The following is a 27,242-nucleotide window of genomic DNA, read 5'->3' as shown; positions in this document are numbered from 1 at the left end:
TGATTTATGGCTTAGTAGATATTTTGCTGCAGAACACAGTTTTAAAGATCAAAATCGAAGCTTCCATACTAGACTGATGATTATGTTGGGCTTTTGAGCTTTGGCATCAAGACTTCTGTGGGTAAGGTGTTTACCAGTTTGAATCTTGTATTTTATAAATAAGGGATTATTATCAGTTCAGTTGTGGGAAATGATGGTGACAACCAACTTGTAACGCATTGAACAAGTGGTTGCTAGCAGTAATTTACATGAAATTCAGGTCAGTAAGCAAAATTAATGTGTTTTATCTTTCTCGTTTTTTTTGTTCTTTTTTAAATGAAATGATACCATAGAGTGATAGCTTTTTGATTTTGTCTTTTCATTGGCAAGAAGTGCTTGTGGCAGTATTATGAGTGTTGTGGCATTTGCCTGCATGGTATTTTGCCCATAATTTGGGGGACTTCAGAACAGGCGTTTGTTCATCTCTACACAGTACATGTTATTTGTGTTACGCTCTTATGTGATGCAGTCTTTTCCATTGTAGCTAAAAACCCCAGTCTGTGTTGCTGCATTGTGTTCTCAAAATTTTACCAACTGAGTCAGCAAGTGGGCAGAAAGGCTTCTGTTGCAACGCAAAGGCCTGTTGTTCCTTCTTGCACCTTCTGAGAAGTAAGGGCCATCTTGGAGGCAAGAGCATCTGTTTAGTAACAGAATTTTCTTTTCCTCCAGTGAACTAATACACTATCCGTAAGAGTAGAGAATTATTAGTATATTCTTTCAAGGGAATAAGAGAAGCCAAATAGTTCTAGGACTGATCTGTTCCTTATTGACAAATGAAAGTGTTTGTCAGGAGACTGGGAAGAGGCTGAAATTTGCTTTTGACACTCTCTGGAGGATTTGTTTCTTCTCTTTTCCATAAAAATGAAAAGAGAAGATTGAAGAGGAACTGCAACTACTTGGGAGCACCTGGTTTCCTAAGAAAAAGAGGATCTTCGTCAGCAGAGTGTGATTTTTTTTTTTTTTTTTTAACCTCCCTCCACTTTTGTTTTGGAAGGGAAAACTCTGTAAACTCTGTGAGGGAGAACTGTGGTGTTTGGAAGGGTGACAGAAAATGTTCGGGGAGTGGAAGTGTGCTAGTGTGAAACATTTGCTGTATGTATGGGAATAGACAGTATGAATTCTAATGTAGAGACGCAGCTTATTCTGCATCACTCTGGTCCCCTTTGGTGATTGTTTCTTCAAATGTTTTCTCTTATTCTACTTTGTAAATTTATTTTATTTTATTTTTGTCTGTTTTATTCTAATTGTAGTATATCACTAATTTGCACAATAAGAAGCTAAAAATCCAAGGTTTTATGTAAGATTATTTTATGTTTGGGGGTTTTTTTGATGGGGGAGGGTACAGTATTTAATTTACTGGTACAGTTTTCATTTTTTTGGGGGGTGGTTGCATAATGGCCACTTTATTGCCTAAAGGGTAGATACCATTCTGTTATTTTCACCATTACATTGTGTTTCTAAATTGGTATCTGTATCTTTTTTAGAACTGAGGGAAGATGGTTTCCAGCCTCCAAGTTACTTAGTGCAAGGAGTGAAGGCTTTACTTACTGCTTTAAAATTATGGATGAAAAAAGAAGTAAGTACAAGTGATTTTGTTTGTTAATTTGATGAACTCTGTTTTGTTTTAGAAGTAAGTTTAAGATTATTTTCATCTGTTAATGGATACTGGAATACTCAGTGGAGGTTATGTGCTGTTGATTTGGAGAAGAATCATCATGACAAATTTGTATTGCATGATGCTAATGAAGTCTTTTTAGACCAATTAATAAGCTCTGGTATTTTAGCTGATAGGATCTAGCTTTACCTCAGCATGTGCTGATTATGCTAGCGGGTAAGTTTTTTTTTTTTTTTTTTTGCCTAACAAATCAGCTCTGTTTATACAGTCAATTCCTCCTTGTCTGGAGCAATGGAGACGTTTAATGCTTTGATATTTAGGATTTTCCATTTATGTCAGTGCTCTAAGGAGCACGGTCTGGATACCTCTGTATCACTGAAGAGTCAATTTAGATCCGTAGGCTATTAACTTCAGTTGGATGCTGGCCTTGCTAAACATTGGCTGACTCTTACAAAATCATTAGTGTGTTGTCTACTCTGAGTTTTCTGGTGCTGTGCTCTCCAGGAAAGCTTATTTGTTTTGGCACAGCACTGGGCCTGGCCTGCCTCCATGTGTTTTTTCATGTGCTGGAGCCTGAGCTAATAAGCCCTCTTGGAACCTGTGCTTCTGGGAAGTGCCGTTCAGAGACAGAGTCAGGATGGTTCGGACTGAGCTTATTAATTCTAGCTTGTTGCTGGCCATACTGACCCAAATTAGCTTTTGGAGAGCTGTTTGGCGTTTCTGCCACAAGTTCTCCTTGTAAGAGAGCTTACATCACAGCAGGCTGTGATACTCACACGGTGCTGCACCCCATATAGTGAGCTTCTTGGAACTCGGATCATGGCGTGCAAATGGAGAGGTTGTTACTCTGTGTGGAATCAGCTTGGGTCCAGCCTGCACAAAGTTACTGTTTCCAGGCAAACCTTTGCTCGCCCTCTGTAAAACCTCTGAGGTGGTTCTCTGTGTCTTGAGGATGTCCATGCTGTTCTAGACCAAAGCTAGCTAGCTACAGGGTGCTGTGCCTAAGCATCAAACCACATGTGAATCCAAGCTATCTCTGCATCTATGGCATGAATAGTCAACAAACCAAATAATCTGACTGCTGATAATTGGGATCAAATATGTCCTGTATAAATCCTTACTTTTAATTGAAGTTGGATTGGAATTCGTCTTTTCTAAATAGATTGCTGTAGTACAGTAGTATCTGTTTACTGTCTAGTAGTTCATTAAGTAGTTTGATTAATACTTTGTCTAGAATGTGGTATGTTTCCTTCTTGTCTGTGAAGAAAAATAATTGTAGGTTCTGCTTTCTGAATACTTGTTAATGAGACTAATGAGTATTCCCAAACCATTGACTGAATGCTGACACTTGAATTGTGAGGAAGTTGTACTCTATGTGAACTATTCAGAAAGTTCTCTGCTGTCCATCAGCTATTATGTTTTGTAGCTTGTGTTCGTCTTTTCTAGCTACTGCCTCATAAGTGAGCTGATATTTTCTTTGCAGTAGGCCATGTGGGTGACGGGGTTGTAGTTGTATACAGTAAGAGCTTTGTACTTTGATGTATGATCTGCTTGTGCTGGGTATTTCAGACAGAAACTTCAGATTCTGAAAAAACTGACAAATGAATATGCCACAAATGAGAAGCCTACTTGTGAAGTTTCACATTCCTATCGTGGAGTACATACTTTCAAGACATATGTGAATCATTTTAGTGAATTGCTTTAACTACTTGCTGGAGAATTTTTATCTTGTCTTCAGCAAGACAACAGTGTCTTCATTTCTGCAGTGTTTAAGAATCGCCAAGAGTTACAAAAGGCTGAGAATAGAAATGATCAGTTGCTACTACAGTTATTTTAGTTTTCATGTCTTGACTTGAATTCAGTTTGTGCAAGGTTTTTATTGGTGTGTATACCCTCTGATTACTTTGGTGCAGATCGCTTGTCTGCAGGTTAATTGATACACACAATCAAGATGATGATGTATCCAGTCTTCTGAGCTCTTGGGTTTAGCTCTGGCTTCCTTCCACCTTGCATGAGCAACAGGTCTCAGATTCTGTTTTCTAGATGTTTGGCACATGTACCAATAGGACTATTTTGGGCAATTATTTTATTTTATTTTTTAAGGAAAAAATGAGACTTTTTGCAAGGAGGGGCAAGGGAGTTTCTTTTCTTTTTTTGTGTGTGTGTGCATGTGTATGTGTTTTTATGTTTCAGTATGCTTAATTATGTTGCTAGTCTCCAAAGATGGATGTATTCATTTGCCTTCTAGGGGTTCTTTTTTCTATCTATATCTCTTGATTTAAGATAGGATTCTTGTTTCATAAAACTTGTGGGACTTCTGGCTAGAATATCATCTGCACTATATAATTTGTGAAAAGAACACTTTTTTTTTTTTTTTAAAAAAAAAAAAGCATTTGTAGGCTTGGATTGTATGGGACATGTGATCGGTGTTTGCCAGTGCTCGTTTTCTTTATTTTAGTCTTATGTCATATCTCGGTTTCTCAGGCAGGGTCTGTGTTCCCTCTTTTGAAGATTTACCGGATTTTGATTTGCCTGTATATACGAAAGATGACACAGTTACTTTAAGGGATGCAGGTATTGTAGGGCCCTCTATTTTCAACATTTAGAAAATAATTTCTTGATGTTCTTGAGTGAATCATAGTTTTTTCCATTATTCTCTTTATCTACAATTTTACGGCTGACATACTTCAAACATTTTGCTGATACTGTTCTCAGTTCTAGAGAACTCCTAAGTCCCAGAGGCTGCTTGCTGCTCCTCCAAGATGGAGTAGGCAGCGGCAACTGAAACAAATTACTTAATAATGATTATTATCATTTTTCAGAAATGTCATCTCTAGATATTCATATTTCCTGCCCATTCTTTCCCTCTGTCAGACTGCCTGGTTATATGTAAATTTGCATTTGTTGGTGTATCAAAATTGCTTGGATGGATTTTTTTCATAATTACTCTGCCACAGATTAGTCAGGAAAGCTTTGATATAAATAGATGCCTTTTATACTGGCAAACAAGTGAGCTTGCCAGTATAACTTATTTTGCTAGAAGTGTTATTGTAAACGATACTGGCAAAATAATTTATTTCTTCTGATATAAACTATATTTGCATTAGGAAGACTTGCCACTATTTTTAAATCAGAGAAACTTTCCAGTCATGGTTTTGGGGGTTTGCATCAGAGTCATTTCCCCTTGAAGTCCTCATGGACAGGAAAGCTTTTGGGAGAGTGAAGGTAAAGAAAAGACTGGGTGGTCCTAAAATGACCAGTAACTTGCTGGAAAAAATACACAGTTTAGTGCTACAAGTGCTGTGTTTTCAAGTGTGAATGTGTAGAATTGGTGCACTCAAGAAGTGAACAATGGTAAATAATAGCAGCCGATTTAATCTTTCCTCTAGAATTAATGACACTGAAATGAATATACTATGGTTGTACGTCTGGGGTTTTTTGGAGAGAGCATTCGTTTTAATGACTGAGAGGAAGCCAGGTTCAATGAAACGCACTTTACAATATCATATTACTTCTAGCAGTAATTTTGCGGCTGAACCTCGTTTTTGAATTGTGGGTGGTTGAAACTTCTGTACAGCGTTTGCGAGATAATTTTCCATTTAGAAAGTCAATTAAGGGGATACCAGAATTCATGTCAGTCATTCTGGTCTGTGTGTGAGTGTTGTTTTGTCTGTTCAGTTTTAGCTAAATATCTCTTGGGACAAATTTAAACTATATATATGAAATATTGAGGGTTTTTTTTTTTTTTAAACTAGAACTCACTTTAGAGCTTTTGAACCTACTCAGATTGGTAATAAATGTACAAAAATCGGTCTGTGCTCTGATACTGTTTTGCAGGATTAATGTGAATACACACTGTTACAGCTTCATAGTTTTTTCATAGTGAATGATTTTGAATCATTTTCTCCAACCTTCTACCAGATCTTAAATATACTAGAAAGGTCATTTAAAAAATGAAACATGAGGCAACTGGCTAGAAATTCATCTACTGGTTACTCATTATTGTTCTTGATTTGATCTGTAGATTACATTTTTGCCTTAGTGAAATTCCCTTAGTCTTTAGCTGTTTTGGAGGTCATTACTGTAATGAAATTCCAAAGTGTGGCTCTGTATCGACCATGGTAAAAGGAAAAGGAGAAGCCAAAACCATTTCCTGAGAAATAAAGTTATTCAGTTGTCAGTATGGCTTTGTATTGCCACTTCTTTAGGCTCTTAGAGTTTCTAAGAGGAGCTGTGGGATGGCTGACCTTGGTGCTCCCTTATATACCCTGAGCATCAGGCATTGCATGGTATCTGCTGCCTTCTAAAGCTTGGACTGGGTGCTTCAAAGTGTGCAAGTATCTGTCCTGGCAGTTTGCTGTGCTTATTAAAAGAAGTTTATCTGGCTTTTTTTCTTGTTAATGTAGGGGTTTTATTTTCTGTGGTTTCATTTATTTCATACTACCTTTGCTTTTATCTGAAAAACAAATCAAGTGTCTTTTCTTCACCCTTTGCATACAGCTTGTAACAGAACATGCCTTTGAAATTCCAGACAACATTAGACCTGGGCATCTCATAAAAGAGCTTTCAAAAGTGATTCGCTCTGTAGAGGTAAGAACAGAGGTAACCCAACTTTAACTTTGCAGGAGAAAAGTCTTTGAATCAGGGAGTTCCATGATAATTATGCTTTTGATTCATCATGTTGACCTTTTTATTTAATGCTAATTTTCTAATAGAAAGTCATAGAGGAAACTATTGGGAATACCATGCTACCAGTTTTTCAGATGAAGAAAATGTGTTAGGGCTTTTCCTTTTTCTTTTTTTTCCCTCCTGTACTCCCCTCCTTTCTTTTTCCTTTGGCCCTTTTCTTCTTTCTTTGAGTGTTTCTTTAAAAAAAGATCTTTAATGCTGAAGTGATTTGTAGGTCAGAATTTTTTAAATTTTCTCACTTAAAACTACTTAAAATAATTGTTGGAAATACGTTATTGTTAAAAGGTAGTCTCCGTATTACATTCTCCTACTCCCTTCTCTGTGAGCTCTGGTCTGATTAATATCTCTTGTACTCTTTCTTATATTTTGTCCCTATTTGTTGTATAGTCAGTGTTTTTTTTTCTTCTTCCTGTAACTTCCTACAATTTGCTCCTTTATTCCTTAATGAATGCTAATTATTAAAAAATTGCCACATTGAAATGTGGAGAGAGCAGTGCTGAAAAACGAAGACAATACTGATCTATTGGGTATTGTACATGTATACCCTACTCTGCCTTCAGGAATTAAACCTTAAATGTCAGTGGTAGGTTTTGGTGTTAAACACTACTATTATGGGAGAATTTAAAAGCCTCAAATGGGAAAGAGGAGCTGTAGAACTAAGCCTTGTACAGATTCATATGAATTACATAGTACTTCTCTACAAGATCTAAAATCTTAATTATATAATTTTCATTCAGTTAGGTGAATAGGAAGCAGTACTTAAGTATGTGAATTTGCTTGTGTGAGACTACTCTGAAATATGTATTTTCAATTAAAGGAGGAAAACAGCAAACCAGTTAAAACTCAGGGAATTCTTGGTGTATGTCCAACTTCACGGTCTACATATGAAGGTACCTCCCCTCACCATTCCAGACGAAGGGTGAGGAAACTGCGAGACCATGCTACCAAAACTCCTTCTAATCTTGACATCCTGGAACTCCACACAAGGGAGGTACTGAAAAGACTGGAGATGTCACCGTGGGAGGAGGCAAGTATTACGTTTCATGGAAGAAAACCATAAAAACAGAACAGAATAAATTTCTAATCTCTATTGGAAAAGAACAACTGTTAAGGTGCATAAAAATATAGGCTGCAACTGTTTGTCATATGAGACATAGGTAGGTTTTTCTTTGGTTTATCTCTTTTGAGTTTGCCTGATAGGAATATCTCCCTTTCTTCCGTGGTAATTTTTTGGGAGGTTAACTTAACCTTTTAGTTCTGGAAGTCCCCTGAATCCATCACCTACTGCAAATATAATTTCTGAATTAGGACTACCTTAGCTATCAAGTACTACTTTGAGTCAATTCTGTGTAGAAGAGGGAGCTTGCAAAGCCCTGATTTTGTGAGGCTTTGGGCCAGACTACTTCTCTATGTGTTTCTAGGCAGCTGTTTCTTACAGTTCAGTTACTGTAATTTGGTTAAGCTCTCTTTCCCATCATGCTTCTAGTTCCTCTATGACTGCGATTCCCTACCAGTAAGCCTAAGGCTACCCTTGCCTCTGGTTTGGGGCTGTGGACTTCGTAGTCATCCTACAATGGTATCACGGAGTAAATGAGCAAAATGTACTTTATTGAAATGTCCTTTTTTCAGATCTGATGACCGTATTTCAAAAAAACAACAGAAATGGGAGAAAGAGTGAGAATGGGAAAGATTAATGGCTTTCTAAGAGTGAAAAATGCAGAGTATATTTAGCTGGGAGAGGATGGACTGTCTTAAAATTATATGTAATAATGGACAGTGTAGAAATACTGATTTGGGTCTTCCTGTTGACATTCATAAGACATGAACAAGAAACATTCAGTTAGTCCCAAAGACAAGAAGCTGAGCTTAAATTTTATCACAAATAATTAATCTGGAATTCACTGCTACAAATTGTTTTTAAAATAAAACATTTAGCAGTATTAGTGATTGTCACTTAACATAGAAACACATTGTTTGTGATCAGTATAGGTTTTTATTTATTTATTTATTTATTTTACATATTCCTGGTTTGGCCCATAAGTTTATCACTAATCATTTCAGAATTTAAGTCAAATATAAATTGCTTTGGGCTAAGAAAGGTCTCCTTATGGCAGGTTAGTTTCCATTACAAACATTTTGCTGTCCTCTGTAGATGAAGCTATAGATAGATAGATATAGATAGAAGAGGCTATAGATGATTGAAAGAAAGAGAAAGTGCAGTCTGTTCTTTCTTACATCCAAACATGTTTTATTTGGCCACTTTTTGGCTTCAGCTGGTTATCAGAAAGGTAACCATCCTAGTACTGTGTTCAAGCTTTTGTGGCATACAGAAAACAAATATTGAATTTATACACATAAATAATAAGCAACACTGCTTTTACTTCTTTAGGATACAGCAAACTCAAAACTGAATGGGAGATTTAACAAGCCGTTTCAGCCATCTTCTACAGTACCTGAATGGCGAACAAAAGACAATGATCTTCGCCTTCTGCTGTCAAATGGAAGAATAATTAGGTACAAAGAGTTGATTGTGGATCATTTGTTCCTGGTCATTATGGACTGACACGCTCTAACTGTATAATAACACTTCATTTCTGTTTATGGAGCTCTGAGTTCCCTTTCACCAGTAAGATTCACTTTAGGAATGTAGGAGGAGTGGGTTGTCTCTGTTGTGTCTGCTGTCACCTAGTGGCGCTACAGGAGGGAGTGAAGAGGAGGAGATGCATTGCATGTTCCTTTCTCATGGCATTTCATTCAGTTGCTTAATGGGGGGGTTTGTGAAGGGAATGCTTCAAACTAGAAATGGTTGCTTTTGAATCCATCTGTTTATTAGAATGATTGTCATTAAAAGCTCTGGTGTCAACATAGCATCTTTATAGGAATGATAGCTATACAGGAAGTAAAATGTGGGTAGGTGCTATTGTGGATGACGAGATAAGTGTGAGAGAGTGTTATTGTTTTGTCTCCAGAGTATTGCAAATAATGAAGGAAAAGAAAACAATTCAGGTTTGTAAGAACAACATGCTAACATGCTTGATTTTTCTTGTGAGACAGAGATGAGAGACGGCCATTTACAGATCGAAGTCTTTACACAGCAGACAGTGAAGATGAAGATGACAGGACAAGGTCGAAAAAGACAACTGTTAAGATAGAAGACCAGACCTCAGGATTTGAAGGAGAAGGGAATGCAGATGCCCCAAAACCACTGAACAGTAAGCTTGCTTTTAAACCCTGTCAATTCAGCATTTCTATGGTCTAGAAGAGGATATAACTAGTGTGAAGTCTGACTGAAATTTTGCTGAAGTATGAAGAGGATAAACTAATAGATCAGAGAAGTAATATTACAAGTTACAGTGATACGCTTGTCAGTTTGTTTACTGAAGATGCTAATGACTACTTAGAGTAGAAAAATAGAACTCATAGTTTTACATAAATTCCATCTTGAATACTCTTCATAATAGTTCCATATAGTAATTCCAGTGCCCAAAATAATTCCATGTAGGCAAACAAGCATAACTTAACATAAATAAAACTGCTCCCACATGTTTTCAACCTTTGCAGTAATCTAGGGAAGAAGTTACATTAGCCCAGAATCTGTGAAACACTTCAACCTGTCATTCCAGTACTTTACATCTAAATCCTACATGACTAGCAGTTGATTTTTCCTGGTCTTTCTGTAGCCTCAAGTCTTTCTGCCAAATGTGAGCTCATTACACATTGTATTAGTAACATATCAATGCTGGATGCCTGTTTTCAGTGCTTACTTTTAAGAGCGCTATCTGTGTGCACTGACAAATTGGTTCTTCAGATAGCTTATTCAGCTCCGTTTTTAATTATAAAAGTCACATCCTTTCACAGTAGAGCTCACAAGGACTCAGAGAATATGTATTAGGAAACTGAGGTCAACATTTATAAGATAACAAGAGTCCTCTTGAGACTTACAGTTCCTTTGGTTTCCTGCACATCTGTAACAACATTCATGAGTCCATTGTCAGCCTGGCTAAAATATTTAATTATTTTCCTTAACAAAGCAATTTATAGTCCCCGTTGACTGTGTTTCCAAAGGTCACAGAGGACAGTATTTAAAAAAGTCTGCCCAGGAGAAGGATCCTTCTTGTGTGGTCATGAACCAACAAGACAAATGGCTTGTTGAGTGAAGGCTAGGCACCCACTATGCAGTGCTTGTCTGCTTCAAAAATTAAACCAAATTTTACACTTGAAGCAAAGATTCAGTCATACAGAGAAACAGTAGATTATCTTCAAAATTGTTGTGCTTATTTGATGCTGAATGAATTTGGCAGTGTTGAATGTAAATGTAACAAATATACTTAAAATTAGAAGTGAATGTTGAAATTGTTCTTCCAGAAATTGGGCACTCAAGGTTTCACTAACATTTGTAGTTGAATAGTGAGAGTCTTTAAACTTCCTCATTAAAGGTCACTTAAACTTGGTTATGTTACTTTGCCTTAACTGAAGGTTTAAACAGAGGGGGAAAATTTTCTTCTGCAGAGAATTCTATAAAGAACTACCTTTTCCGATAACAGAGGTGCCTTACATTGTCTTTACTAGGATTTAGGCCAAGAGGCAATGTCTGTAGAGCAATGCCTTGAAACAGATGAGTTCAAGCTTGGTACAGCTTTGCGTGTCATGCCATGATTCTAGTCTAGTGACCTAGTGCTTTTAGAGAGATAAAGATCAAGCATTCTACTCAGATTTTAATAGAGCAAGATACTTTGGATGGATGGAAGGAAGGTGATTTAAGAGATTTTTGGAATTCACTGTAGCTTAGTCTGATCTTATAAGATCTTTTCCTCTGCCTTCATCCAGTGAGCCACTTTGGAAGCGAACTGGTGAACACTAGACAACTTATTTGAGTTTTGAGCAAATTTGACTTGTGAACCAAATCACTGTGCTTTTGTTATACAAGTTGTTAAAAATAAATGTGTGTTTGTTGTTCTTTATTTACAAAATAAATGTTAAGTGTTACATGTAATAACTTCTTTTTCATTTAATTTTTTTCTCCTCAGTGTTCTTTGAAAGTGTGAAATCAGAACTCAGGAATGGATCCTCAGAGTACTCTGATATTTCTGATTCAGAAGAATCTGAGCCTGATTGCACTACACAGGTATGGCTAGAAAAAGTCACAAAAGCTAATGAAGTGGTAATTAAATATAATTTTACTGACTTATTTCAAATTTACCTGATCAAAATTGGTGTTAAAAGAACAATAACAAAATATTTAATTCTTGTACAAGTTACTATCTCAAATCATCACAAATTCACACTTCTACATTGTTCCTCATTTATTTTAGTATTGAGAAAATTGGCAAGATATGCCCTGTTGAGACAAGTGTTCTGATCTTGTTTGTCATTAAGGTATGGTTGGCAAAGGATGAGCCCTGCTCTGGGGGATGCAAAGGCTGAAAAAAGTTAGGTCTTAGTTGCTTTGTTTATTTCTTCCATAAATAAATCTAGATTTCATCAATAGAATTAAGAATATTTGCCATGCAACTTCAATTTAGAGCATGGTGAAGTAGAAACAATCTTATAGGCCTTTAATTTTTTTTTTAATAAGCTTAAGTGCCTAGACCATATTGAGGTGTTTGAGTCTACTTAAATAGTGACCCTCCATTTGAAGATCTAGGCTGTAGTGCTTTCTTTACAGGTAAACAAAATATAAATGCGTGTGCACGCACACATGCGTGTGCACGCACACGTGCGCACACACACTTACACACATGTATCTTAATACAAGTTTTAGTAATTGGAAATGTGTATGTGTATATGCAAATATTTTATCAGTTTCTCCCTTGCAAAATTATACTCTGATCTACTAATTTCAATTTTACTTGGATAGCAGGTAGATGCAAGTAGAGTAGAGTGATTACCTAAAAATTTTGTTGTGTTCTGCTGGAAAGCTAATGCCTTGGTTTCACTTTTGTTTTCAGTCTGTTATAAGACTATCTGTTATAAGATTACCCGTATTTACAGTAAGTCTTTAAATTCCCACTTTTGCCATGGGAGTCAAAATGTATACTTAATATTTGTTGTTGCCCATCATTATTGTATTTAGATGCTGGAATAAGTGAGAGGTACCTCCTTGATGTGGCTTCTTCTGATTTCCTAAACTGCGTTGTCAGCAACTTTGGCTCAGCAGTTTGTTGTTGTTGTTTGTTTGTTTTTAAGGAACAGAATCAACAGTTATTTGGCAAGAATGTTTTTCTTCTTTATAGGAGCATATATCCAATATTGAATTGTTCAGTGAGATGTTTTGTATAAATGCCATTTTTTCTCTTAGTTACTTCTATGTTCTACTTTGTAGTTTCTAATAGAATCATTTTTCTGCAAGTTTAAATCTGCTTTTTGTAAGGATATATCCAGAATGAAGTATTTCAGTAGCTTCCATAAATCCTTTTTATATCTTTTGTATCTCACTGAAGATCTTAAAAAGAGATAAGAGCTTTCTTACTAACATTCAGTTATATTTATAATATAATTGCTCATTTGTGCAACTTTCCAGGTGTCAAAGATTAACAAGCTGCACTTGCACTTGCAAATGAAGCTCTTGTATGTAACTGTTTCTCAGTGGTCTGAAACACTGACGTATATTCCAGCTATGTTTTGATGATGGGAATGGTGGTGGCAGTCTCACAGGACTATGACTCTTCCATGTTCTCATCTTCCACTTCTAATGTTTTTATTGAATATCATGTCGAGTTTATAACTTGAAAAAAATGTATATTCTTTCTGTACTTGAAAATAGATTAGTCTGAATTACTGAGATGAATGTATCTATGGTAGGCCTTGTTTCACCTGAAGGCATGTTGAGTCAGATGCGTTTGTTCCACCTTTGAGAGACTCTTCTCATACAAGCTGTAGTCTCAGGGGCAGCTGAGAAGCTGCTCCATTCATGAAATGTGGACTTTGCCCCTTAAGAGAGGCAACAGCTACTGTGTCTCTGCTCCTGCTGTGTTTTGGACTTATCTGAGAGCTACTGTCACTCCTAAGTTCAATCAGTAGCATCTCTTTTATCTTGCATTTATGAGAGCAGAGACCAGAAGCTATCACCTGAGGGTAGGATATGTCTTCTCACCTATAATAGGTATCAATTCTGGGCTGTTGCTTGCAACCGTACTTCCATATTTTTTCTCCAATTTGAGCACAGAAGATAAACATAATTAGTACTCTCGTTAAGGAGAATAAAATGATTTGTGTGTGACTTAAAATGTGTAGTGTTTTCTGTTATAAAATAGATTTCGGAGGTGCTGTCCATATTGCTGAAGCATGCACTCCTCTAAATCAGTGTCACAAGATTTGGATGTATAGGATTTCCATTACTATATTCAGATTAATTGCATTCTGAATACTATATATATATACACACACACACATACATACATATATATATATATATATATATATATATGAAAGTTGGACCTAGAAGTTTTAGAATTTCTCCTTTAGCATGAATTAAAGTAGCAGTCCTATTTCAGGAGGCATGATGACCATTCTGTATACTTTTTGTTCTTGTTCCAGCAGAAGGATTCCTCCACAGAGGAGTCAGAAAGCTCAGGTGATGAAGAGAAACAGGAAGTAACATCAAATTTCAAAGAGGAATCTAAGGTTACAAGAGACCTTTGTCAAACTACCCAGAAGCCATCTAGAAATGAAACTCCCAGTAAAAAGTAAGCACACTGAGGGGATTTGTTTATAAATTAACATTAGACCTTTCCCCACAAATGTACGTATGGTTCTGCTTTAAATGAATGTAAAAATAATTCCTTCAGAGAAATTTTGGATTCTGTTTTGAACTGCTTAACACTCCTGTATTTTTCTAGGGAATGTCCTACCTCGACAAGTACAGAAGAAGAAGCTATTCAGGGCATGCTTTCTATGGCAGGATTGCACTATACCACATGTTTACCAGGTCACACACAAAGCACAGACTGCACAGATAAAAGACACTCTCTTCAGGAACACAGAAGGTACCCCAGAAGTAGGCATAAAGACAGACAGCCATCTCAGAGCCACAAAACAGTAGAATGTGGTAGGTACCTGAATTAATTATAGTGCTGTTCTCTGTTGTTGGACAAACTATTCAGAATAAGTACTTAAAGTTAGGTTTTTAGATTTGCAGTCAAGTTTTGAAGTAAGTAAGACCAACTTTTTAAAAGTTTTTTTTCCTATAAAAATAAATGTAACTTCTGAAAATTGGGACAAATTCAGCTTGAGAGGTCATCAAGATCCATGTCCTAAATATTGCCATTTAAATGTTTTGTGGCATGTTTACACGAGTTTCAAAGTTATGGCTAGGTTAGAAGTGTAATCTCCTTTAAAAAAGATTCACAGATTCTACATGGTTGCAGCTTTTATCGCATGTGTGTTTCTTAGAAGTGTGTTACATAGGAATCTGCTTCATGGCTTTTCATCTTTCTTGTGTCTTTGGAAGGCACACTTGGCCTTATTTCTGAAATTCCACTGTGAATGCAGTCCCGTAAATTGAAGCTTCCATTGGAAGAACAGGTTGGTAGGCCTGTGCTGTTGCCGAGGCAGCAAACGGAGAACTCTGGTCTTGAAGAGGAGAATTCAGAGGCAATTTTTTTTTTTTGTCAGGGCATTTTGATGTTTGTAGAAAACCGATTCTGTTAAATGCGTTTTGGAAATGACAAACAACAGAACATTGCCACTGATTTCCTCAAAGGAATCAAAATCGCTTTGGAACAGAGAGAAAAAGAGTCACTGTATTTGAAAATTCTTTGTATGAGAATGGAATGGAAGAGGATTATGGCTTGGTTGATGTGGAATAAAATAGATCCCCTTCAGCAGATAGAGCGTTAATGCAAACAAATAATACTAAGTTGATTTCTTGTGTAAGTAGGTAACAGGAAACCCTAATGTGACTTCAGGGACTGTGTTCAGAAAACCAAAGCTGAATGTCTTTAAAAAACAAACTCCAAAACCAACAACAAACCACGCAGACACACAGTACCTTTCCATTTTTATAATTTTCTGAAAAAAGTAATAACCAGGTTTCTATGTCAAACTCCATGGGTAAAATGATGAAGCTTGGTGCTTCATAGCTTAGCAGTATTTTGCAAGACCTTTCAGTCCTTACAAATTTGAAATCAATTGATGTCCTGGGATACTGTTAAGTTTTACCAGTTAACTGTATTGTAAATTTGTTTTCAATGCAAACACTTTTTTGGTAAGCCTGTCAGTGTAGAGTCTGTTCTGTTTTTTGTACCTGAATAGCAAATCACCATTTACAAAGAAAACAGTCAATAGGAACTGTAAATTAAAGACACCCTCCATGTTTGCATGAACTCCTATTGATACAAAAACGTGGTAGAAAAACTGAAAAAGGTAGCAAAGAAGGTAAGCTCTCTTCCATATCATTTCTTTCGAATCTGAATGGTCATATTGATCTGACCTTTTTATGGATGTATATATATCTTTCATTAGTTGTGTTTATATTGTGAAATTTTTTTCCAGTGTAGTCTGTAGAACCAAACTGATCTTAAAAACTTCTATTCGGAGTCGAGGAAATATTTTTCCATTGTATTTTCCTTTTTTTGGGGGGGGGGGTCTTAATTTTAAACTTATTCAAATGTGTTATTAACTGATATATTTGTCATTGTTGATTTCAAAATTTAAGCTTGTCGAACTTTTTTTTAGGTAGGTCTGGGAGGGAAGAAGAAAGAGACCTGGGGACTTCAGCATGGGCTAGACAGCTGAATGAAGCTTCCAGGATTACCCCTCAGGTAAAGCAATATTTTAAACATTTAAACAATTTAAACATATTATAAACATTTATAGAAAAAAAGATCATGAAGTTGTAAGCAGAGAAGGTAAACAGAGTGGGCAGGTCTTTCCAGACTAGCACATAAATACATACAAGCCAAAACTGCATCTTACATACATACAAGCATATCTGATAGTAGGTAATACTGGTACTGGTAACTGAAAACTGTATTTCTGTAATGCTCCTGTCTTTCGTTTCCTCTTCTGCTCCTCCCAGACTCTCTTCTGTCTTAGTGCCTAGCATGGAGATGCTCCAGACAGTATCTAGAAGGAAAAAAAATTGTAAAAAGAGTGAATTTACATTCAGTGTAACTGGGAGAGCACTGTATTGTTTGTTCATTTTTATTCTCAACCAGGGCATCAGGAGGAGCAGAACTTTTTGGTAGTATTTATAGCAAAGATACCTGTGTAGGAAACTTACACTGCCAAACTCAGAGCTTTTCAACAGCATGCCAGTAGGAATATTTTTGCTTTCTGAAGTATAGGTGGAATCCAGCAAAGAATATATAAATGAAAGGTTATGTATCTTACTCTTTAAACTTTCTGCTATTTTCTGATAGGTGTCTCTAAAGTTGTGCACGGTAGAAATTTTAGGAACAATTCAGGTTGCAAAATACCAGTGCCGTTTAGGTGTATTTTAATTGCATGCTTTATAGATTTTTCTCTATGAACACTGAACTGTATGATATTCTTTACAGTTTATAATTCCCAGTTTAGAATTTGTTCTCTCATCAGCTGAATATTGAAAATAAATTGCCTGTTTAAATAGTCAATGGTTATGATATAGCTGTGATAGTAGTCAGTTAAATCAAGAGCAATTGCATTTGTTTTGATCACTGCAAACTCATTATGCATAGTAGCATACTCAGTTTCTGTACTTTCTGGTTTCATTGTCCTTAAGTGCTTATGGAGAAAGTTGTACAGAGGTATTATATTGTGCCATGTTATTTTAAGAGGTATCTATACTAGCAGAAATGGTGATAAAGCAGATGGACACTGCTGGAACTAAATCCTTTTTCCTTTCCTTTTCTTTTTTTTTTTTTAAGATATAGTAGTATAATTAGAAAAACTACAGTGAGCTTTTATCCAGAAGCTATTAACTTTCACATTTTTTTTTCCTTCTTCTCATTTCTATTCCAGGATACAAATAAAATGCAAAAATATGTCAAGAAAGAGGGTGCATCAGAAGCCAGTCATAAGGTTCAGGAAAACAGGAATATAGTCCACAACAATGGCTTGAGTTTTCAGCATGGCAAGTATACTCGAGACTCCAATCTAATTCAAGGAGAATGCCAGCTGAGTGATGGCAGTCTTAGTCCTGACAGGCCGTATGGTGAAACATCCTTGTCTATACCGCTTCATCCAACCAAGAGGCCAGCATCAAATCCACCCCCTATCAGCAACCAGGCGACAAAAGGTAATGTTCATCTCTGTTGTCCTCTTGCCAGGAAAGGAGGGAGGCGGCGTGAAGACTAAGAAAAGGAGCCTATAAACATCAAAAATAGTTGTTAGATGCAGAAACTGCAGAAAGGACAGACTTGGCCCTTGAGGAAAATATAAAATGGGCTTCCTGAAGACACTCGAATTTTGGCATGGAACGTGTATAGGAAAGAATAAGAGAGCTAACTGGGTGCAAGCCCAATAGAAACCTTCATAGTTACCATTGCATCTCTGCAGATCTCTCTGTTATGCATTGTGAAAGGGATCAAAACAGACAGAACCACAACTGTACTCTAAAACACTGATCTAAATCAGATTTGTTCCTCTAAGTTAAGGTTTAAAAACTGTGACACTTCAAAAATATTCTGATGACTGTGCTATTTGGTTTTGTACTCACATAACTTTGAATTTTACTCAAGTAAATTATTCCTATGAGAGCTCAGTTCAGGTTCTCCATCACCCCCATCTCCTGTCCTTCCCCAGACTAGAAATATTTGGAAACAATACGATCATTTTATCTATGATAATGCTGACCAGAGTTTAGGGAAAAACAATCTCTGTTTTTCCTAGAATTCCGATTCACTGATTGTTTGCTCTAAAATTGACATATAAAGAGCATTTTCTGAAAGTGATTGAGGTGAAAATTTTGCCTGCTTCAGCTCAACCAAGCTGGGTCTCATCTTAGTTTGTATCATGACAAAATTCTGTTCTGAGGTACTTGATTTCATTTTTCAGGCAAACGTCCAAAGAAAGGAATGGCAACTGCTAAACAGCGCCTTGGGAAGATTTTGAAGCTGAACCGAAATGGCCATGCACGCTTCTTTGTTTAATGTAGCTGCTACTTCTACTACTGCTGTCTTTCCTACACAGACCAGTATTGAGGTCAACAGAGCCTGGAGCTGCTGTTAATCCTCTGCTTGAAGCAGACTTGCATGTACCATATAAAACACTGCCTGATGAACAAAAAAAACCCAATGCTGCATTTTCACTGTGCCACACCTGCTCAGCAATAACCATATGGGAACGGGGAAATCTTCAGAGAGACATGGACTTGAGAAACAGTCTCTCATCAGGGCTTGAATATCATTTGTTTCTGGTAGTGTCTGACCTAGTTCATGAGGGGAAGATGATGAAGGTGGTTTATCAATAATTTATTTCTGATAGATTTTTGACAACTTTTAAATTCATTTTAAAAACCTATTTATTTGGAAGACTTTTTTGTGGGGGTTATTAATTTAGATTTAAGAATGTGAAAGTTTTTAATTGTTTTGATAGTGTATGTTTGGTGCAGTGGAGAGCCACATTAATGGTGATTAGTCTGGACTCCTAAATTTGATATTCAGGTTATAGTCTTAAATAGGGGTGAGATGCATTATTAATTATTTTTTAAATTAAGGCATATGGAATCTTATTTTTTCCTGCTCTTTATAAGCTATTGGCTGGGCTGTTGTTGACTTGTAAGGTGCTTATTCTCTGCCAGCTTGATTATTTTTTGACCTGTCCTCTTTTATACAGATTTATTTATTTGATGAACTAGAAGAGACTCTCCTAAAAACAGAAGAATCTTCTTATGTCAGTCCAGTAGCTAACTTGTTTTAAACTGCACCCCTTTCCTTCAAATTGGAGTTTATACTTTTACTCCTGGTGTGATGTTTGATCTAGCCATGATGGTTTTCTCCTGTAAAAAAGACTCCCTGAAATTGTATTTATACAGATTATCTAAATGTTGGTACAGAAGAGGGAATCTTCGTATGTCTTATCGGAGGAATGGGGAGATGAGTTAAGATGCATATTTCTTCAGAACAGTTATTCTGAAATAACTCTTAAGATAGACGTGGTAGTCTTAAGATTTGGCATATTACTTAATGTAGCATGGAAGGAGCATTAAAATATTATTATTGTACTTTAAATACATTTTACTGAGGAGTCAGGAAGGCAGGAGAATGTGTGTTGCTTTCAAAGCTGGACATGACAGCCAATTAAAAGTCTTAAATGGTGCATATATAAGCATTAAGTAGCTTACTGGTATCAGAATGTTCATTTGTGTCAGGCTTCACACAGAGCTGATAGCAAATGCCAATTCTGAATTATTGTAAATAACTTTGATTTTAAATTTGTATTTTTCTGTAATATAAAATTAAATATTTAACTTTTGGGAAATGGGAATGAAGGTGGAAAGGGGAATACTTTTACTTGATTCTGGAAAAGGGCATTTTGCAGGGTCCAGCCAAAATGAAAACATTTAATATGCTAGTTTGGTAAGTTTTGATTTTTTTTTTTTTTTTTTTTTTTTTTTTTTTTAGAAAAAATGCTTGCTAAGAGTAAAAATACTCAGGCTTAGCTGTCCATTTCATTGGATTATTTTGAATTTACCTACCAGTTTTTCCTTCCTCCATATTCTATACTGGAGTTTTCTCTTGCTGTAGTTTAAAAACAAATTCAGTTTGGCTTTCCAGAATATTTGTGCAGAGTTATTTTTATCTAGACTAGATTATGAATGCCTTTAGAAATTTATGGAAGAAGTTCTGATGTCAGGTGTTGTTCATTATTGCAGGGTCAAAACTGTTCAGCGCTATGCTACCTTGTTTCTAAATTGAGAAATATCAAAATATAATGTAATTGCAAATAAGTCAGTAACTTTCATGGCTTAACTTCCTCTAGAGCTTGAAAGTGGGATCTTCTGAGTGTTCTTGGCAGCCCTGCTTTTACACTATGTTGACTTGACTTTACAGGGTGTGTGTGTGTGTGTGATTTTTTTTTTTTTCTTTTTCTGTTTTCTAATTATGGTTTCACAAAACTAGGACCTCCCCCTCCCCATTTGGCAGTGGAGATAAGATTACTAAATAGCAGAAGATAAGCTAACAATTTCTGTAGAGATGCTGAAAGTGACCATAACTACTTGCTTTTTCTCAGGTGCTACATTTTCCAGTTGGAAATAGTCAAGAGAGAATACTTATGGGTCTTCTCATACGTGTTGTCAATGTAATTTAAAATTATATGCCCTTATAAATGTTCTCCTTGTTTAAGCTTGAGCAAATTGTTTCATGCCTGCCAAGCTTTGAAAACTGTTCTAGCTTTAGTATATAGAACCAAACTACTTTCTTCTTGCTGGCTGTTTAATTTTTAAATGCAGAAGATTCCTGGTTAGGGCAGCAAGCAAAATCAGAGGGGGATGAAGAATGAGTGTTCCTTAAAGGCAGATTTTTGAGGATGCTAATCTGAAGTAGAAGTATATGCCAGAATAGAATCTGGAGTAAGGAATTTTGAAATATGAATTATGCCTTCTTGCTGTCTATGTGACATATAAGAGGTCTCTTTTCTGACGATCTTCATTATTTATCTGTATCTTACTGCTGGAACACAGACTTGGCTGGACCCATGTATATTATTTTGTCTTCTTTTCATTCTTTATTCTTCTTTCTCCCTTTTTTTCGAAGTGGCTCTCCACTGTCGTGAGTTTATGTAATAGCCTCTTCATAGGCTGTCAAGAGGCAGAGGTCTGTTACCATTTTCTTCAGATATTCATGCTTCCACCAGAAGTCTACTTTTAAAATTTCAATGTTCCACCTCAAAAAAAGGTTATTTAAAAGAATTTGCCATGATAAACTAGTATTAAAAAAAAAGGAAAAAAAAAAAAAGTCTCCTGATAGCTCATGAAGATGATGTGGTGACCTCACTTGCTTTGTGTACTTGTATGTAGGAATATTTTTATTGTGTTCTAGATGAAAACACTACTGCACTGATCTTTTTGTAGAAGGACTGAACCTTGTGTTGTAGTAGTGGAGAGAGAAAGCTGTATTTGTTTTTTTCTTGATGTCACACTCTAGGGATGGAGGAGGATTATAAGGGAGGGAGTGGGGAACACTGAATGGACAACCCAGAGAATTAAGCTGATAATTACGGTAACTAATTTTCAAGGAGAATATTTTCAAAAAAGTCAAAGAACTTGGATTTGACATAAAACTTTAACTTTTTTTGGTTGACAGGCAGACAGAACAATAGGAAATGAAGTAATTAGGAGTTTTACCATTCTCTAAGTTCTCAAGTTCCTGCATTAAAAAAAAAAACACATGAAAATGAAAAGACCACCTAGAAACTATTATCAAAGATTCTTCCAGCAACCTTCCCTTTACTCCTCCTACTATACTTGCTAATAAACCCTGGCTATAGGGTAGCCTTTAATGACCTCTGAGGTAGATTACCTATGCAACCTATAATACTCTACATGAATCCATTTTTAAAAACAATTTTGAAAGGGTTAGATGTTCCGAGTTACAACTGTTACTTTCTGATCACATAGAGGTTTTGGGAGTTTTGTTTTTTTCTTTTTTTTGGGGGGGGGGGGTAGTTGAAATTCTTATGTTACCTTTAATAGAGATAAGAGAGCACAGTGTCATGATCACCTTTTAGAGAGCTTCAGCCTTCCCTACGCTTTGCTATGTGGCATAAGCTATCCTCATTCACAAGGCCATGAAGTTGTAAATGTTGAAACTTTTTGCAGGATTTCAGAGTCAGTGCTGAAATGTATCTTGCTAACCCCTGTTTGGTAATTGCGGAGACTAAGCAGAGCTGAAGCTAGAATGAACTGGTACTATAACTAGTGCCCCCTTTAGGCTCCACATGCCCATGTCTCCCTTTATCTCCCTCCCCACCCCAGCCCAAATCTAGTGTCTTTTCAGAGTTCATTCACATAATACTTCCAGACCATTAAAAGCTGTTTGTGGCTTCTGGGATTGAGTCAGCCCAGAGCTGCTCTATTTCACAGAAGAAATATAAATGGAACCAAGGGCCTTACTGTTTGTGGTTAAACAAGATTAAAAGCTGCAACATCCATTTTTCCAAAAAACAAGAAGCAGAAAAAAAGAAAAAAAACCCAAATAACCCAATTTTTGAGAGCAAATGAGTGATAAATCATGCAGTGGATGGGAAATATAAGTAGCACTGATAACGAAATGCATGTTTGTCATATACTGCATTTCTTTTTGGAAAAAAAGACTTTTTTCTACTTTAATATAAATTAAGCCATAAGAGTTTCATGTTGTGGGAAGGGAATGAAAGGGATCACTTTAAGAGATTATATTGATATGTATTGTCACTTATGCCGGGAAATGTCTATTGTTGCCAATTCGTTGGCATATCTTTCTTTAAAAAAAAAAAAGAAAAAACATGAAATTTGAAAAAAGGGGATAGTTCTTGGCTATATTTACTAGTTTTGTAGTAATGTTTTGCTGGCCTGTTTGTCTTTTCCTCTCCTTTTTCTACTCTCATAGTCTAATTTCTGTCTTTCTGATGTCTCTGAAAATACTAGCTTGTCTGCTTAGTAGGGGTCAGTGTATGTGTGTCTTCCTTTTTAAAGAAACGCACTACTGTGTTAAGTATTTGGCTGGGAAATGGGATGCTGCAGCTTTAAGAGCATTTTTTTCAATTCATAACAGTATTTCCCATCCTCTTTTGCCTGCAGGCAGGGAAAGTGTATGTACAGTATTTATTTTGTTTCAATTTTACTTTAAATTTGTAAGTTTCTATAAGTAGTTCGCATTGATTATTCTAGGGGAGGACAAGTGGCTTTGTTTAAATTTGTATTTGATATTCATAGTTTCCACTTTCTGTACTTTAAAATACTGAAATTAAAAAATTGTATTGCTTATGTTTTGATTTTAGCACTCTAAAGTGTTTAATTTCTTCAGACTTCTCATTTGCTTCAGTGTAAATACAGAAAGTTGTATAGAATGTCTTGAGGAGAAAAATGTTTTTCTAGTTCTGATTTCTGTGCCCTTTATTCATCGCTTTCTTAAGATGACTCTTACTGGAGAAATGTGAGAGGGAATATTCTCATATTCTTTTTATTTCTCGAAGTGCAAATTTCATTTCAATCCGAGTATATTATATGGCAACTAAATGCATTTTGTGAAGATGTATATATTCTTTCTGAATCCTAATATATAAGGGGAGATGAGGATGTTCTGTGGTTCATCATATTAGAGATCTAGAGAAATAGGTATAAATTGTAAGCAGGGTGTCAAAAGAAATGTTATTTTCATGTTCTTCTTGCTCTTGGTTTTTGTTCAGATTTGCCTCATGCTTCTGATGACTGACTCATTTCTCAATTCTTTTTTCCTTTAGTGTGCTGTTCCTGGTAGAAGAGATTTCTCTTGCACCCTTTTGCTCATTTTGTCTTGCTTGCTTTTATCCTGGGTGGCTTCTTTGCTGATTTCTCCCACAACATTTAAGCTTCTGTTTTACAGTCTTCAGTGCTCCCTGTTTTGACTCCATATGACAGTGCAGTGTTTCTGGGTGGGTGCTCTGCTTGGGGGTAATGGAAGCATTACTGTGTTGCATTCAGATTTAGTGTAACACCTTTTCTTCTCTGGTAAATTGTGTGCCATGCTACTGAGCTTCAGTGCTACATATGGACAGATGCTTAGGTTCCAGTGATGGCTGTTTTATGAGAGCCTTGGATAAACGATGCAGCAATGGGATTGGAAGAACCAGATGGCAAAAGGTGTTTGATTTGAGCATCCTAAGCAGCTGCTCAAGTTTTCTTCTTGGGCTGTTCTGAGTTTACAAAAAATATACTATCAGACATAGTGTTCAGTGCTCACAGACGAGGACTCTGCTGTGCTAGGTGCTTTACAGACAAAGAACAAGCATGCTGTCCTTGTCAAACTGTATGCTGCTCAAGTATAAGATTGAAATAGTTGTAAAAAATAACAACAAACTAATGAGTTCTGTGGCCTAAAGTGTAAAACATGGTAGTTTTCTAAATTTGGGGGTAGAAACTTCTCTGCTTTTTCAAAACAAATTTAGTTTGAGTGGAGTAAAAAATCATGAGGAAAAATTGTAATTTAAGTACCAAGGATAAAGAGTAAATATTTAAATGTACATAAATGAGCTCCTGGTTGTATTTTAATGTGCCTTTTATACTTCTTGATCATGTGTGTTAAAACCCATTTTAAATTTGGTTAGCCAGAGATGTGCCAAAGATGTGAAGAGCTGTTAGTCTATCAGAGCAATCATATATTTTAAAAAAGCATTCATCACTGTGATTGGACAAAAACTATGCTGCAACGTAGGCATTTTCATCAGATAAAGTGATTTGAATTTCTCACAGTGAACTCACTGTTCATAGTAATGTTTTGAACTTAGTGGTAGACTTAACAGAAGATAAGAGTGAGTCTCAGTGGGATTCAAATAAATACCTATATAAAAACCCATATAACCATATTTACTGTATGTCCTTTAGCCTTTACCAGTTATACTCCAGAGCCTTTCCCTATGACCACTGTTTGTTGGGTAGGATAGTACACTAGAAAATGCGTGGTAAAGATCTAAAAGTGCTGCTTTAAATGCTATTGGATAGCCTTCAGCACCTGGATCAGCATTTCCGTATTTCCTTTAACACTGAGTGTTTCTGGTTTTCTGCTTTTCTATTTGGGGAGGATGGTAAAATACCTGGATTGTTCTCTCCTAATGGACAGATGGATTTTTAAGGATTTCAAGGCTACCAAAGATCGCAAAATAGAATTTCTGTAGTCAAGGAATGGGCAAGATACCTTTCTCAGTATCAGAAGATTAAAGTGTTTTTTTATTGGCTTTTTTTTTTTTATTATTTTAAATCTGCACATTTCACTGCATTTGAGGTAGAGTCTCCTCAGTAGAGTGCCTACAACCTTGGCTTTGTGTACATATAGTGAGGTCAACTCTTTCTCTAAAGGGTTTGCCATCACCTGCTGAAGTTGTGAAGGTATTGTGTCGGCTAATTAGTTTACACATTCAATCAAATCTTTTTGTTGTTGTTTGTTTTTTTAGATATAACTTTGGATTGCTCATGGAAACCTGGCTAGTAGGATGAATACAGGGAAGTGAATCATGCTCAGTCTTGGTTTCTATAGAAACATTTTTTTTCTTTATGTAGAAGTATTTCTCCTGGGAGCCTTTGAATTTATACTTTTACCACTGGTAAGTAATGTCAGCTGTCTCAAGCCAAAAGTTAATGAGGACTGAAACAGAAAAGCTAGAATGATATTGTTACTCACTTTGATATGACCAGGCATTTTAAACACATTTGTTTTTACAGCAGTCAACAACTAAAATGTTCATTTGCAGTAGAACTGGCTGGTGTTAAGACAATGAATGAAATCTGTCGTTGTCAGAGCTCATAATATTCCACCCTGCAGCAGATTCATAGGTCAGTTTACTTTGTCTAAACTAACATCTGATTTCTCTGAAGCCCATTTTATTTAGTCTTTAGAATAAGTACTGCAAACTTGAAGAATTGTGTTTGGCTTAATAGATCTATTTGTCTGTACTCTTCCTACTGTATTTACTTTGGTCGTGGAAAAAATATTCTTTGGAACATACAAGTCAACTAAAAGTACCGTATACAAAGAGTCTGCTTGTTTGTGATGCTTTGCCTGGAAGTTTATTTCTAATAAGAAATAAGTTTCATCTGCAGTAATGAATGCACATAAAGTTCACACCCATGGTGAGAGAACATAGCTTTATCTGTAAGAAATGTTTGCCATACACTTTGGTAAGTCATGAAGATGCAGGTTAGCTTTTTGTTCTGGTAAAAACAAAAGCTAACAAAACTATTGTACCTGCTACTCTAGTGCCCTAAGGTAAGATCTTTGCTATGGAAATATGCTTTAACTACAGAGTTTTTTCATGCTAGCATTCATTTGAAAAACATACTAAATCATGTGCTTCATTCTTAAATTGTTGATTATTAGTTATTGACAAAATTTTCACTTTTTTTACAGAGGATCCCTGAACAGATCAGTTACAGATCTGGCCCAGTCAGGATTTTGCTGTGCCCGATCAGCAGTAGTAGGGGTGATTTTAAATTCTGTCATGTGAGAATTGTTGACCAGAGCGCTTTCCATGTGGTTTACATGCTTCTCCTCGAGAGGCAGGTCACTCTGATGTTCCCACAGGGCTATACTTACTGAGGAAGGAGAGCATTCAAAGAGCATGTTTGCCATATAAACTGAATGCCCTGAAAGAGATGTTAGAACTGGATGGCTCAGCTGAGGTAGCATTGCAAGCACGCTCTTTGCTTCTGGGTCTGTTCATATTCAGCCCAGGTCCTTGGTGGGGGAGTCTGTTAGCTGTGTAGTGGGCTGCTGTGAAATGAGTTGATCATATTCCAAAGACTAGTGGACAGATGTGCCTGCCATAAAACTAAGTGCCACAAATGATGCTATATTGTCATAGTCTTAGGAGGGAGACCAAGCATTAAATGGGACATGGCATCTGAATGATTTCTTTCTCCCCAGGCTTTTTCAGCAGCTCAGAGAAGGGGCATTAGTGAGTTGCTTTGGGAAAAAACAAGAACATTGTTTAATGCACCTCTTCTGTGGCTAAATAAAATCATTTTAGGCATTGGTCCTGTTAATCCATTCTCCTCAATGTTAACTGAATTTCCCTTAAAGAAGGAGTTCCAATTTATACAGAAAGCAGAAAGAAAAGAGATCTGATATTTTGTATCCCATAATTACCCTGATAAGAGGTTTAAAGGAGAAGTGATATGTATTAAACCAACTGATATACTTGGAGAGTGGGGAATAAATGTAATTTTCAGCATGCATGGTTCAGGTATAAGTCATTTCCTTCCCCCACAAACCTTACCTTGCTCATGTCTTCCAAATGCAGCGCT

General features: G+C 36.3%; 1 protein-coding gene across 4 annotated transcripts in view; it reads left to right on the top strand.

The window, feature by feature from the left end:
- The window catches only part of KDM7A (lysine demethylase 7A), a 68,398-nt gene extending 42,424 nt beyond the window's left edge, over nt 1-25,974 (top strand). The window contains exons 10-20 of one of the 4 annotated variants that reach the window (XM_064514123.1): nt 1,524-1,615; nt 6,155-6,244; nt 7,161-7,370; nt 8,733-8,857; nt 9,398-9,555; nt 11,371-11,468; nt 13,883-14,028; nt 14,182-14,394; nt 16,023-16,104; nt 17,285-17,561; nt 18,320-25,974. In XM_064514123.1, coding sequence (XP_064370193.1) covers nt 1,524-1,615; nt 6,155-6,244; nt 7,161-7,370; nt 8,733-8,857; nt 9,398-9,555; nt 11,371-11,468; nt 13,883-14,028; nt 14,182-14,394; nt 16,023-16,104; nt 17,285-17,561; nt 18,320-18,414 — 1,586 coding nt within the window. In that variant the 3' untranslated portion in view covers nt 18,415-25,974. The other 3 variants (XM_064514117.1, XR_010389743.1, XM_064514130.1) reach the window with 3 other exon arrangements.
- Nucleotides 25,975-27,242: the final 1,268 nt, after the last annotated feature.

The sequence above is a fragment of the Dromaius novaehollandiae genome, chromosome 1, assembly GCF_036370855.1.
Source record: "Dromaius novaehollandiae isolate bDroNov1 chromosome 1, bDroNov1.hap1, whole genome shotgun sequence".
Classification (NCBI taxonomy): domain Eukaryota; kingdom Metazoa; phylum Chordata; class Aves; order Casuariiformes; family Dromaiidae; genus Dromaius; species Dromaius novaehollandiae.
This window is presented reverse-complemented; position numbering and strand designations above follow the sequence as displayed.